General features: G+C 41.5%; 1 protein-coding gene across 2 annotated transcripts in view; it reads right to left on the bottom strand.

Moving 5' to 3' along the window:
• SCAF11 (SR-related CTD associated factor 11) overlaps positions 1–14,939 on the bottom strand; it is an 828,633-nt gene that overhangs the window by 173,269 nt on the left and 640,425 nt on the right. For both annotated transcript variants that reach the window (XM_069229083.1, XM_069229082.1), the window contains exon 14: positions 9,175–9,231. In XM_069229083.1, the coding sequence (XP_069085184.1) occupies positions 9,175–9,231 (57 nt within the window). The remainder of the gene's footprint in view (positions 1–9,174; positions 9,232–14,939) is intronic.

A 14,939-nucleotide genomic window follows, 5' to 3' on the forward strand; every position in this document is an offset into this window, starting at 1 on the left:
ATGGAGTAAAGGTTCACAAAAAAGGCCATTTCTCTTGGGCTAAATGTGGACACATAGAGGTCAGGTCAGCAATGTTTTCCCTTCACTCAGTTGTTGATTGGTGCAAAATGAAAGTTCTGATTTCTGTTCTCTGATTGCATTTCCAGGCCAAACTTGGATGACACCCTCCTCATCATAACCATGCAGGACAGGGTTTTCAGACAGGGATGTGGCCTGAGGCAAGAGGTGTACAGATATGCTTGTCCTAAGTGACAGGTGTCACTTGAGACTCCCATAAGGGGATGACCAGCAGAAATGGTTGTGCCCACTAATGTTCAGACTTCCAAGTGCCAGGAGATCTCTACTCTTCTCCTTTGAAGATCTATCTGCCTTAGTGACTTAATATGTTCTTCAGAGATCCTCAGTGCCTTGAAAAGCCGTGACCTACCATCCTATGAAGCATTCAGTTCCCTCTGCTTAGCCACTTCTCTTTCCAGGAGATGTGTTTCTATTTCTTTCTTCTCCACTTCCTGTTCTCTACTGCATCTTTTGCCTTCTTCCACTTACACAAAGTGCAATTATTTTGGCTAATAATGTTCAAGTCCCTGACCAGGTAAAAAATGGATTGGATGCTATAGACAGTCTTCAAGAAGCACAATGCTGCTGATGGCTGTGTCTTTGGTGCTGGAGCCCATGATTCTGGAGGTGCTGGTTTTGATACTGAAGGAGACTATATCAGTATTGGCATAAGGGATTTTGGCCCCAGTGAAGGAAATGGCAGAGTGGGTGATAGGTGAGATTCCTTAGAGGTCTGAGAGTGGCACGACAATGGAGGTATGGTATCAGACAGAGCTACAGAAGTACTCTTGGGAGTAGCCAAGCACTTCCAGGGGAGACTGCTTGAATGTCTCAGTATCCCACCTCTAGTGGGACTTGGTATCTTGGAATTTACAAGAGGGACAATTTTAAATGGGGGACGGGGTTGGTTCAGCTGATTCCTGTAAGTCACCCTCATGGCTCTACTTTCAGGTTCATGGGAGTGAAGTATTGCATATACCACATTCTGTAATAATCTGGTTAAGATTTAGGCATTACATACAACAATGCTGGTGTGGGTGATCTATAGAGACTTTTCTGGGCAGACTGAGCAAACACCTTAAAAGTCTTCTTATTTTAGGAAAAAAGAGCATTCACTACATGTGCACAGGGGAATCCCCAGTCTCAAACTTGCAGCCAGGAAAGCCACTTCCTCCAAGTAAGTAGATTTAAAGAAATGCTTTGAGGGCTACAATTCACTAGTATGTGCAGTAAAATTCTGAACAGGGACGTAGCTAGAGAGAAAAATCCCAGAAGGGCAGGAAGGCATGGGTAAAAGACCTCACCTGCGGCTAAGTGCTGGAACTTGCTCCCCCTGAACATCAGGAAGGAACCTAGCTATTTGGGCTTCAGGAAATTGGTTAAAACCTTGCTCTTCCCGCACTAGTCACTGGCATATGTTCTTTTTTCTCCTTTCCCTTCTTCAGCTTTGCACCACTCACCTACTGTTAGCGCTTTGATGCTCTTTTGAACCCGAATGCGCTTTATAAATACCACTACATACATACATACCTGCCTTTAGGAAAGAGCTCTTTTATGGTGCCTTTACACAACATTTCCCACTTTTCTTTGAAACAGAGGATTTCCAGCTAGGCATGTGGAAATATTGTGGAGCAGTAGGAATACACTTAAGTAACCAGTCATTCACTTTAATGGGATCTTTACTGATACTCAAGAATATTCATGTTAAAGCTCATCCCCATCTTCGGAAGTAATACAAAAAAGGTAATGGGACTTTGTTGATAGCACTGTTCAGAAACAAGTTGGGGAACACAATGCTCTGCTGTACATAAAGTCTGGGAAGAGCACACTAGTTAACAACTGAAACCTCACTGAAGAGAATTGCAATCCAGATTTTGCTCAGTACAGAATAAATGGATTATATTTGCTTAGCACATAAAAGGGTCAAAAAGACTTCAGAAAACTGCTTCCGTTTAGAAGTGTAAAATGATTTACTGGAAGACTTATTTTGACTCCACGGAAAATGTTTCAAGCAGTCAGTTGACAGTTTTTGTTGTACATATTGGATAAACTTAGAAGCCAAATTCAGAGTGTGTTTCTAAACAGGTTGTGTTCAGGAGATAGTCCTTGTACGCATGCAAACCACCTGTGAGGCTGCTCTGACAGATGAAGCAGATGTACCACAAATGGCAAGGTTACTCCCACGGAAATTATGATCCAGCTTTAGCTTCATGATGAATATGAAAGCAGGTCAAAAAGTGGGCTCACGGTACCTAAATAAGATGTTTTGCTCTTTCAGCTTTTGGCTACAGTGAAGATCTTTATGGGGCTTTCTGCAGCACCTAAAGACCTGGTCAAGAACCTGTCTCTGACAACCTAATAATGATTATATGATTTATTATTCAGCTCAGATCCACAGCCTGGCCATTTTGAATTCCCAACAGTTAAACTGAAGTTAAGATGAGGTACCTGGAAACAGAATGATGACTGATTTCCTTGAGCTTCAATTAAGAAGGTTCTTGACCTCATTACACATGGGTTGGTCGGTTAGTCCAATGGTGTGATTTCCTTTTCAGTCAACACAGAACTGCCTTTCAATGCAGGCATAAAAGATTTTAAAGTGAAATGATTGACCCTAAAATATAGGATAACTCTTTGCCAAGATTTCTACTAAGATCAGTTAGCTTTGATAGAAAGCCCTGAAAAGTGGGTTCCTCACCTTTGGGAAGAAGGACTAATTTACCATGGTTTGGTATAGATGGAATGGAGCTACTTTCACTATGTTCTATTCATTCATTACAACAAAAAAAGACTGCAGAGTTGGCAATATTAGTTTTATTGTTTTCTCATATAAGCAGCTTGCAACCCAAAAGTAGTATAAGTGCACTTAATTAAGTGCTGCTTTGGTGCTCAGGAATCAATTTTTTTGCTTCCGCTACCACAGAAAATTTTAGTGAATCATCTCATTAAGTTGGAATTATTTGGATCAGGGTGCCTGTATTTGGAGGTGGTGAATTGAACCTTGCATTGGAAAAGCAGTCATTCTTTACAATACTGAACTCTCATTTGTCTTATTTTTAGCACTCTTCCAGGCAATGGACACTGTGGGGAATGTGGCATGAGACTAGTTACCATAAGCAGTAAACAATGAATGGCAATGAAGTGATGATAGGCATACTTGAATATTCAGTGTTGGCTGCAAGTATATGACAGGACAACAGCAGGCCTGCATTTACTAGCTCTGCGAACCTCTTATCACTGGAGATGTCAACAGAAAACCTTTGAGAGTTGTAGATCATACCTTTGGAGCAGACTAAGGGAGCACATAGGGTCTACAGAGGCCACACATGTGCTGTAGCTACTTCCCGCTACTGCTTCTATTGTTTAGTTTTTTAGCGTCGAGCCTGCGTTGCATGCGCTCGCGCCTGCGTATCGCAGCGAGACGCTTTAGTGTTTAGAAAAGGGCTCGGAGCCCTGTCGACGTCACGTCAGTGTTTATCGGTTCGTGGGCCTGCCTAATAAAATCTGCTTGTTTTCATTAGTCGAAGGCACGCATAAGTCATGCCTTTTACGGTGGCTAGTCCTCCTCGAGCACATCGACCAAGTACAGAAAACATGCGAGGCTCGCTGTTTTCTGTCCGGCTCGTGGACTACTTTTTCTCTAATTTACTAGCGCGATTTCGCTTGGCAGAAGTCAAGCGCTTTACATAGTTAATTGCACTTTTTCGGGTCACGTACATAAATGCACTTTTGCCGATAGGTGAAAAGTTGGGTTAGGAGTTTACAATCAGCTCTAACATGAGCAAACGCGAGACCCGTTGCATTGCAAATGCTTGTCTCATCTGGTAAAGCTTCTCCATCACTGTCACAGTGCCTGAGTCAGGAAGCGGATCTTAAATAAGAACAGCAGGGTCTTAATCCGGTCATCTAGACTTGTGAGGTGTAACTGTCTAACTTTGCTGGGAACAAAAAAAATCTCCATAGTGACCTCAAATAAGTTAAAGACCATTAAGTCCCTTGAAGGAACCCCCAAATTATGGTTTCCACTGGTTTGTTTATTGATCTCTATTTATAATGTATATCAGTTAAACAGGGTTAAAGAGCATCAATTGCTTTCCCAGAAATTAGGAACAGTGCATTACAATTTTTCCTGTATGCTTATGACCTTGTATTATATGATCTAAAGTCTACTTGGACAGATTTTAATAATCAAAGTCGCAACAAAATAAATTCAAGAAGAATATCTATGGGTGAGAAATTTAGTTAGAAAAGTACAAAATATATACAGGGAGTGCAGAATTATTAGGCAAGTTGTATTTTTGAGGATTAATTTTATTATTGAACAACAACCATGTTCTCAATGAACCCAAAAAACTCATTAATATCAAAGCTGAATATTTTTGGAAGTAGTTTTTAGTTTGTTTTTAGTTTTAGCTATGTTAGGGGGATATCTGTGTGTGCAGGTGACTATTACTGTGCATAATTATTAGGCAACTTAACAAAAAACAAATATATACCCATTTCAATTATTTATTATTACGAGTGAAACCAATATAACATCTCAACATTCACAAATATACATTTCTGACATTCAAAAACAAAACAAAAACAAATCAGTGACCAATATAGCCACCTTTCTTTGCAAGGACACTCAAAAGCCTGCCATTCATGGATTCTGTCAGTGTTTTGATCTGTTCACCATCAACATTGCGTGCAGCAGCAACCACAGCCTCCCAGACACTGTTCAGAGAGGTGTACTGTTTTCCCTCCTTGTAAATCTCACATTTGATGATGGACCACAGGTTCTCAATGGGGTTCAGATCAGGTGAACAAGGAGGCCATGTCATTAGATTTCCTTCTTTTATACCCTTTCTTGCCAGCCACGCTGTGGAGTACTTGGACGCGTGTGATGGAGCATTGTCCTGCATGAAAATCATGTTTTTCTTGAAGGATGCAGACTTCTTCCTGTACCACTGCTTGAAGAAGGTGTCTACCAGGAACTGGCAGTAGGACTGGGAGTTGAGCTTGACTCCATCCTCAACCCGAAAAGGCCCCACAAGCTCATCTTTGATGATACCAGCCCAAACCAGTACTCCACCTCCACCTTGCTGGCATCTGAGTCGGACTGGAGCTCTCTGCCCTTTACCAATCCAGCCACGGGCCCATCAAGACTCACTCTCATTTCATCAGTCCATAAAACCTTAGAAAATCAGTCTTGAGATATTTCTTGGCCCAGTCTTGACGTTTCAGCTTGTGTGTCTTGTTCAGTGGTGGTCGTCTTTCAGCCTTTCTTACCTTGGCCATGTCTCTGAGTATTGCACACCTTGTGCTTTTGGGCACTCCAGTGATGTTGCAGCTCTGAAATATGGCCAAACTGGTGGCAAGTGGGATCGTGGCAGCTGCACGCTTGACTTTTCTCAGTTCATGGGCAGTTATTTTGCGCCTTGGTTTTTCCACACGCTTCTTGCGACCCTGTTGACTATTTTGAATGAAACGCTTGATTGTTCGATGATCACGCTTCAGAAGCTTTGCAATTTTAAGAGTGCTGCATCCCTCTGCAAGATATCTCACTATTTTTGACTTTTCTGAGCCTGTCAAGTCCTTCTTTTGACCCATTTTGCCAAAGGAAAGGAAGTTGCCTAATAATTATGCACACCTGATATAGGGTGTTGATGTCATTAGACCACACCCCTTCTCATTACAGAGATGCACATCACCTAATATGCTTAATTGGTAGTAGGCTTTCGAGCCTATACAGCTTGGAGTAAGACAACATGCATAAAGAGGATGATGTGGTCAAAATACTCATTTGCCTAATAATTCTGCACTCCCTGTATAACTTATAAAGCCTATATCCATATTGTTTATCCATAGTACCAGTTAGGATTGGCACTTGTGTGCTTCCTAATTCAAGAGATGTGTCATTATTTGGAGAATGTACACACATTATTTCGGGCTTGTGGTGCAAGTAGCTTTTGATCAACGGAATTAACCAAGGAATACATCCTGGAATGCCAAGACAAACCAAAAACCATCTACTAAGAAGGAATTCAACCCAACAAAGCTAATTAACAGATTTAGCATACTATAAAAATATACATCATTTAAACCCAGCCCTCCTACAGAAACATTATAAGATACAGAGTTGTATTAAAATACTTATAATCTTCTGTTTGTTTTATATAATACTGCTAATTAAAAGACCAACTTTTAGGTAAGGCAGAATAGGAATGGTGTGGGTTTCAATGTTTTGTTTGTACTCCTCTCCTTCAGTAATACATGTTCCTATTTATGGCATTTTAAAAAACTGGTTTAACTTTGTTATTGTATTTAAATAATGTTTTTTTAATGGTAATATCTAGTCCTCTCAGGATGCCAAGCATATACATATATATACATATACATATATATATATATATTTATATATATATATATATATATAAACAATTTTCAAAAGAAGAAACCTTATGTTAAAATCTAAATTACTACTCAGGATCTGGATTAAGGAACATCGAATTCAACATTCAATTTAGTCAAACATCTTGTCAAAATCTCGAGAAACAGAGCTATGTAATTGACGTGTGTATAAGATCCCATGATGAAGACTATTTTTTTTACAATAACTGGTGTAAAATGTATAATTATTTGCATTCTTATACATTTTCTGGTTTAATCGTTTCATTGCGCCTTCAAATGTATTCTAACTTCATAATCAAAGCAGTCCATCAGAATAAAGATTTTTTTCTATGGTAAAACTATTTTTGGCATGTACTTTTGAGGGCTCTCAGAGCACGTCTGAGGACAAATGACAGTGTCTCTTACTAAAAGTGCTTACTCTGAACCTAGTATACCTTTGCCCCAGTACTTAATTTGTTTTGGTGGTTGCGGATGAGCATATCTGGAACTAAATGCAATAGGAACTGATATGGTTCAGGTCCTTTCCATGCGCTGTGATCTGCTGGACTGAGTTAAAATATGTTGAGCTGCATGAATATACTGGGCTAAACTAGCAGAGGCATAAATAGTGCATTAGGACATGATGTGTGATTTTAGGTGCAAGAGATCTGAAGGGTGATGTGTAGTCTCAGCAGCAGCATGCTGGGATTTACTAGGGTGGCTGTGTCTCTGGGCTCCAATGTACAGACAACTGGGGAAGGGGTCCCTTCTGCAAATTACATGTTGATTAAACTGCTGTGCAACGTGCCACAGATGCATGCCTTGGACATCATGCCAGTGGTACGTGCCATGTCAGTCATCTGTGGTGTTTCTCAGGTTCTGGGCACACTTGAGATTGGGACTTTACTGCTGATTGCAGAAAATAGTATTTGTGGGTTTCCAGTAACTGATTGCCAAACAGCAGACATCAGAGCTGCACTCTGCCTCTGAGTCTTGCTTGAGGTGATGCCAGCTTCTGCCCTGGGAATCCAGGTCGAATCTTGGTCTAGTTGGTGCCAGGGCAACACTGGAAGTGAATAGATCACACTGAGAAGACATACTAAATATATATTTTTTAGAATGCAGTTTATTTTTACTATGTTGCGTGCTTCTTACCATAGTATGATAATGCTATTAATTTGTTCCTAGGCTCCAATACCACCTCCTTTACCACAGATTCTAACTGCTTCCACATTAGAAGCTGCACAGATTAACATTGGAGGCTGCATAGTCTAACACCTTGCTGGAAACCAGCAAGAGCATGGGCTGTTCAAAGGAGAGGGCTTTGAAAGACTGCGTGATAAGCAAAGTGAGGAAAGGAAGCATGCTGACTGTAACACTACTGAATAAACAAGCTTGTAGCTGGATAATGGGTGTGTGTGTTTAAGTGGGGAGTGAAAGAAGCAGAGCGCACAGAAACACTAGCCTTATATGATGTAAAGAGCTTTCTAGAATCCAGGCATGGTAACAGCTGCCGAAATCTGCTTTTTGCTTCTTGTACTCCTGCCTGGCCCTTCTTGTCCCTCCCTTTACTGTTTCTAGTTTACCTCTCTCTCATCTTTATCCTGTTTACTTAAGTGATGTCTTTAAATAATCTTTCTGCTTCGTCTCTTCAACCTTCTCTTCTATCTGCTTCCCACCCTTTCTCAACTCTTGCACAGCTCTTTTTTATCATATAGAAGTGAGTTAGAAAGAAGAACAGAGAAAGTGTCCGATCGTGACAACAAAAGAATGACAATGGCAAAAGAAAGAGTTAGTGTTGGAGTAAGAGACTGAGGGCCTGCCATCACTAATACAGCCCGGTTGGTCAGACAAAAAATAGCTGACCACATTTAAAAGGTATATAATGGTACTGCAACAGTGATACCCCACACCCTACAAGCTGGGCTTCCAGCTCAAACAGCGTCTACTTCGTGAGCAGAGATTTCTGATTGCCACTGGTGAGTGTTCACTAGGTGACTTGCAAGCAAAGCCTGTGGAAGAGATGGTACGCAGAGAAGGTGAAGGCCAACAGACATCCATTCTGTTTGACATAAATGAGTGTAGGCCAGCGGATCAGTGTGTACAGACGGTTGAGAGGAGTACATCATATGCTCAAGGCTGACAGGGGCATTTAATATTTCCCTGTAATTTATTAACTAACAATTATGTAGAGTAACGGCCACCATGCTTACATTTACTTGAGATCTGTTTCCATTCTTTTGATTTTATAAGTATCTGTGATTGTGTAATTTAATGAACAATGGTTATCAGCGTTCCTGTTTCTGTCAGCTGCAAAGTGGCACTGATTTTTAGACAAACTGGCATAAAGAATGCAGAGACAATAAGAGAATATGCATGAAGGATTACATCATAGCATTTCACATAGCGCATAATACTTTAGTGTTCGATTTGTGGCAAGGATACATTGAGAATGGAAGTCAAAATATGAGGGCAGGAGGTGCACAACTCTAGTCTGTGCTGAGTGTAAAATGCTACTTCAGCAAACAAATTAAACGCCACTTTACCCAAACTGAGAGCTAAAAACAGTATATAAAAAACAAAATATGGACAGCTCACACCAACAGCAGGAGTTGCACAACAAAAAACAAGATCACTGCAGCAAAGAGTAGATAAATATTTTTGTCATTTCAGCAAATGACATCTTAAGGCTCATTAGAAAGAAAAAGGATGAAGTAAATTTGGGGCAGAATGTTTGTTTACCTTCTCCATTGTGGTGACCGGTGTCAAAGTAATTTGCCTCACTTGCCCAATGTTCTCCTAGTGGGAAAAGCAAGGATAATAAGCAACCTGAATTGGTGTTTCTTTACAAAAACAAACAAGCACAATACAAAAAAAGGGTAGCTTTCTTTTTTGTAAAGATGATACAAAATTAATACAATATCCATATTCTAATACACAGCAGCATAAGCAGTCTATGATGTGTTACAAATAGAAATACCTTAATTTCCCAAAAACTATATATATGGTATTTCTGTAGCGCCGACCTGTCCAAAAGACAGCGGACCACTGCAAAGGGTCAAAGACAAGTATACATAAGTTCAACAAGTTACAGAAGAGGTGGCTGGCTTGTAGACCTGTTGATGCATTAACACAATAAAAAAATTGGTATTTATTTATTTAATAAGCGAGTCTTAATCTCTTTCCTAAATAAGAGCAGCATTGGGGAGGTCTTGATGGATATTGAGATGTTGTTCCGGATCCTGGGTGCATGGATTGAGAAGGTCTGCTGCCTTGTTTTTTCTTTTTTATATTTTCTTAGCCGGCAGTATAAATGTGCCCTGGTTGTGCAAAGAACCATCCGAGATGGTGAACGTTTCTGCAAGATAAGTCGGGCTGTGGCCGTGATGGCTTTGTAAATCTTGCAGCTGGTTTTGCAAATTTTATGGACCAGCAAGGGGAGCCAATGGAGTGTTATCACGATGGAGATGATGTGATCATATTTGCTCAGGTCCTCAATGAGATGTGCAACGGCATGTAAGATGCCCTTAAGGGGTGCCAGGGGTGACATTTTCTTTAAAGGAAAGAGCAGGTACTAGGCCATCTGTTTTGGCAAAGTATTTCTTCGGGCGGGCTTGGAGTTCAGGGTGAACCAAAGTGATGTGGCATTGGGCAAAAGTTTGGGTTCAAAGCTGTTAAGGTTCAACTGGAAGAACTTTACAAAAAAGCAGTGGTAAGTCCTTAAGATACTAAAGTCCCAATGGTCATGAAGACATTCATAGTCAGATGATAGATCTATCAAAAGTGTGTGTCAACATCAGGACAGTGCGCGCTCTACGGGGGACAAAAATGCAAAAACCCAGCCTTTATGCAAGAACATAATTCATGCATTGTGTTTATGTGCAATGTGTTAACCTTTTGCATTGCAGACTTTAACCTCGAAAAACACTATTACTGATGTTTGCAATAACTGTTCATTTGCAAGGTATTGCTGCAGACTTACTGAGTGTGTTAGGGTGTGGTCCCTTTCTAGGACCTTCTAGAAGCTTTCTCTGCAGCATGACTGGGTGTGGTTTGTGGGCTGGGCCAGACTCTATATAAGGGAGCCAGCCCAGCTTCACGTGCTCACTATTCAGAGGTCCCGGTGCAGAGCAGCAGCAATTTCCTGAGCTCCTGTTCCGGAGGCCTACCTTGACGTACCAGGCCTGCCCCGCATTATTCTGGTGATCCTTGAGCGGGGAGGTAAGGCGGAAGTCGGGCTGGGCCCCAGGCCCCGTTCTAAAAGACTCTTGAGTTTTGGGCCTACTCGTGAAACTTTCAGAGTATGCAAATCATTGCTTTAATGTAAAACTTGGTGTTCAGATCGGCAACGGCTTGCGCGATCGTTTCATGGCATTTACATATTCTTGTTAGAATCGCCAGTGTGCGCGATTCATTTTCCGTAAGTAAAACTTGGTGTTCAGATCGGCAATGGCTTGCGCCATCATTTCATGGCATATGCATATTCTTGTTCGAATCGACAGTGTGCGTAATTCATTTCCAGCATGTAAAACTTGATGTTCAGATCGGCAACAGTGTGCGCGATCATTTCATGGCAATTAAAACTTTGATGTGTAATGTTTGTTGAAGTGCACACATATATCCTGGGCCTTTGGATTTTCTGTGAAGATGTTAAATTCAAAATGTGACTTTCTTTGTGCATATTTAGTCCCTAGTACTATTCCTATTGTTTTTCAGAGAATGTTTCAGATTGTATTTTGTCCTTATGTTAAAGATGCAATGTTTTGTTCTGAAACATTATTCTAGAAGGTTCTTGTATTCCTAGACATGTGACATTTCATAAGAGACTCCTATAAAACATTGTATTAATCATTCTTGATTTTTTCCAAGTACCCAGAGTTCTTGAGGTCTAGTTAAAGTCACTTCTTAGGTTTTCCATGGTTACAGTAAGACAACGCTTAGACCCATAGTCTAGTGAAAGTCAATGTGATTATATTTTGATATTGTGTTGTTTAACCTTTTGCTTCCTACAGGTCTCCTTCCCAGCTCTTCCCTTCCTAATTCCCCTTTTCCCCAGTTGGACTCTTAGGCTCTGTGATATTTCTATCAGAGTTTTGGAGCTGTCTTGTGGTGAACATGTTGAGAACATACACAGGCCCCGAAGATCTGGTCTCCCTGACAGTGTGCACACAAGAGCATATGAAATAGTGAATTAAAAATATTATTCTGGTATCATAATTTTGGAGGATGTTTAAGTGCATCCAGTTAATAACTGGATATCAAACGTTCAGCAACTGTCTGTGTCTTAAATCACCTTGTGGAATATACATCTCCATCACACAATTAACCATGAACTCTGCCCACCATTCTCTCACACTGGGTGGTTAAACAAGCAATGATCTGGTAATGCATGATCTTGCTGAAACCACTATAAAAAAAAAAATCCTATAAACCTGTCCAGGATATCAGAAGGGGAGAGGGGGGCCTGAGAATAATCACATTAGGAGTTAGAAAAAAGGTTATAACCGATTATTACATTTGCTTCTCGCATTCTGATGCAGGAAACATTTAGGACCTTTTGTCTCGGGATATACTAAAGTGAATACATTTAACACTAACAAAATTGTCAAATTGACTTCAGGAAGGCTTCACCTGGCGAAAGAATTCAAGAGGAATCCAAAGTGGTTAGAACACTGGCAGGTTAATTATCTTTATGTGATTACATCTATAAATCAAGCCAAGCAAAAGCCGATCATATTGATGCATCCTAAGAGTAGTGGTTGTCTGAATTCATCTTGGCTATTTGTTCAACCTGCATTGATATGTTTACATTAAGATAACTTGCTGATGAAACAGTGTGTGACACTATGTTCTAAGTGTTCATTAAACAGTGTCTGAGTTTTGTTTGAGTTACTACGTACCCTGACACTTGATTCAAGTCCTGCACTTCTAGACTATATACACAGCAGTCGATAGGTCAGATGAATAGATGCTGTCTCATTAGCATAAGCGAGTTACCTGCATTCAAACCTTTTGTAAAGTTAGAGAGGAAGATTAATTTATTCATGTATTTTTATCAGAAAGGGTTCTATATAAAAGGCAAACCGCTCAAGATGGCTGAGGATCGGGGCCAAGGGGGTGGAAAGTGGCCCCCAAATGTCTTGTCCATCTGTCAAATTTAGAGGCAGCTGCGACCCCTAGCAACCCCTAAATTACGTCCACTGCTAGCGGGCAGATGATGCAGGTGTATGGAATGATGATGTTCACACAATTTGGCCAACCACAACCTGTTGACAGGTTAGTATGTCCACAAAGTAATAATTTGTAAAGGTGCGTGGTGTTCACCAGTTCCCTACCTTACAAATGAAGAAGCTTGTAGAAGTCTGAGGGTTACGTGATGATCAGCACTGAAAAGGAAAATGTTACTCTGTCAGCCTCTGTTCGTAGCATGTAGTGCTGTCAATTCATATACTCTCCATATTACTTCCATCTAGTGTTGGGCTTAAACAACACAACTTTTTTCCTATTGAAGAAGCTTTGAGACCGAAGTTGTGCTGTGACTCTTCCCCTAGTTCACAATTAGGCATCAACTCCACCCTAGTTTGTTTTCCACTTAGTGAGTGTAGAGCAAGACTACTGCTGTTTGTTGCATCCTAAGTTGTTAAATCAGTAATGCGTGGGAGGGGAAAACGTCCATCCAAAGTGATGACCAGCAGCTATAGGTAGCTGTTGTGTAGCCCATAATGGTGAGGGGGCCAAGTAACTTGCATAGTCATGTTGCTCAGATGTGCGCTCCACCGCAAAAGCGATGCATTTTTTATTCTCACTTGTGGGTAAGGTCCAAGAGAGAGCTGCCTTGTAACAAGTTGTTTTTGTTCTACAGCAGAGAGCACTGAAAGCTGGCAATTAACACTAGATCTTTCCAATGACCCTCTGTTGTCACCATTACCTTGCAATACACTTCTGGAATGGGTGCAAGTGTTCTGGCAAGAGGGACAATTGCTATGTAGGAGGCCATCATATACAAGAGCTTCTTTACAGTAGTTAAAGTCAGCAGATGAGCGTACTGAAAAAGAGGCAGCCGCAGCTGAAATGCCATCACCCTCTGCTGGTTGGGATATGTCTGCTCTGTGACAGTGTTTAACTAACTGTGCCTTCCTTGTTTTTATGGTAAACTCTAAGCTGTGGAGCAGGGTGACAGATGCTCACTTATGTGCTAGGCATTGTTGTCTACTGGGGTCTTGATCAGCCGGTCTTCAAGGTACGAGAAGACATGGTTGCCTTTTCTGTGAAGATGAGCAGCTACTATTGCCAGGCCCTTACTGAAGAACCTGGGAGCTGTTAACTCTGAAGGGCGAACTTTGAATTGGTAATGTTGCCAAATATAGTAAATCAAAGGTACTGGTGATGGGAGGGGTGGATGGGGTAAGGTAACATGTTCATCATATCTAGTATCTTCATGAAACCCTGTGGTGAAACAAGAAGACTATCATATGAAAGTGCGCGGACAAGGTGTACTGGTTCAGTAGCCTCAGGTCTGTGATGGGGGTGAAAGTAGCAGTCCTTCAAGATGAGGAAGTACAGCACCTTTGAACTGTTGGCCAGAGTCCACAAGCTGCAATGTGTCTTTTAGAAGTACCTGAAACTCTTCCTCAAGAGGAGTGAGGTGGTCTTGGCTGAGTATGTACTGGAGTGGTGATATGCTGATTAGGTGTGGAATTCTAAGTAGTAGCCCTGCTAGCACCCAGTTGTCTGTGGAGGAAATTCTTAGGCTTCCCTGCCCCCCTACAACAAGTGTTGTGTGATTGGGAGGGGGAGCGTGGTTGAGTCAGTGCACTGGAGTAGAGGCTCCTTTGCCAGAACCCCACCTTCCGTTGTTAACCCTGCAACCACACTAGAGTAGGTTCAGCTCGCCTAGGATTCAGGAAGGCCTTTTGTTGCTGGTGGCAGTTTTACACCTGGTGAGGGGTTGCAGTAGTCTTGATCAAGCAGATGTAAAGTGGTTGTTCAGGGAAGTCCGGAACAGCTTCTCGACCTGTGGTGTGACCACTTTTGTCTCGACAGGGTCTAGGAAATTGTCTGGGGCTGCCTTCAACTTTCCCTTTTGCATAGGGAGGAAATTAATGTTATCATTCTCCCTCTGTCAGTCTTGGAAAGGGTCTCTACAAAAGGCTTACTCCCGCTGTAGACGTGCATGCTAACTTTATGATGGTGGGTGCCCTTTGAATAACTGCGTAGTATGCAGTGGTATCATTAGACGGGGATGGTTCAGCAAACATGGCTCAAGGAGGGCAGATGTTATAATTGTCCCACAAATCGTCCCCAACCTCTGCCCCAAAAGGTTAGCCACAGAGGTCTCCTCCCATTAAGGCTGCCTGGGTCAGAATATGGGAGCACTGACCTGCCACAAGAATTTGGTGGTGGTGGAGGGAGAGCTAAGTATGGGTGTGGTGGTCATGGTGATTGCCTGGGTGAAAGAGGTGCAGAGTAAGGGCTTGTAGCCTTGTCCTTGTGCATCTGGCACAACG

Source organism: Pleurodeles waltl, chromosome 4_1, assembly GCF_031143425.1.
Source record: "Pleurodeles waltl isolate 20211129_DDA chromosome 4_1, aPleWal1.hap1.20221129, whole genome shotgun sequence".
NCBI classification, from domain to species: domain Eukaryota; kingdom Metazoa; phylum Chordata; class Amphibia; order Caudata; family Salamandridae; genus Pleurodeles; species Pleurodeles waltl.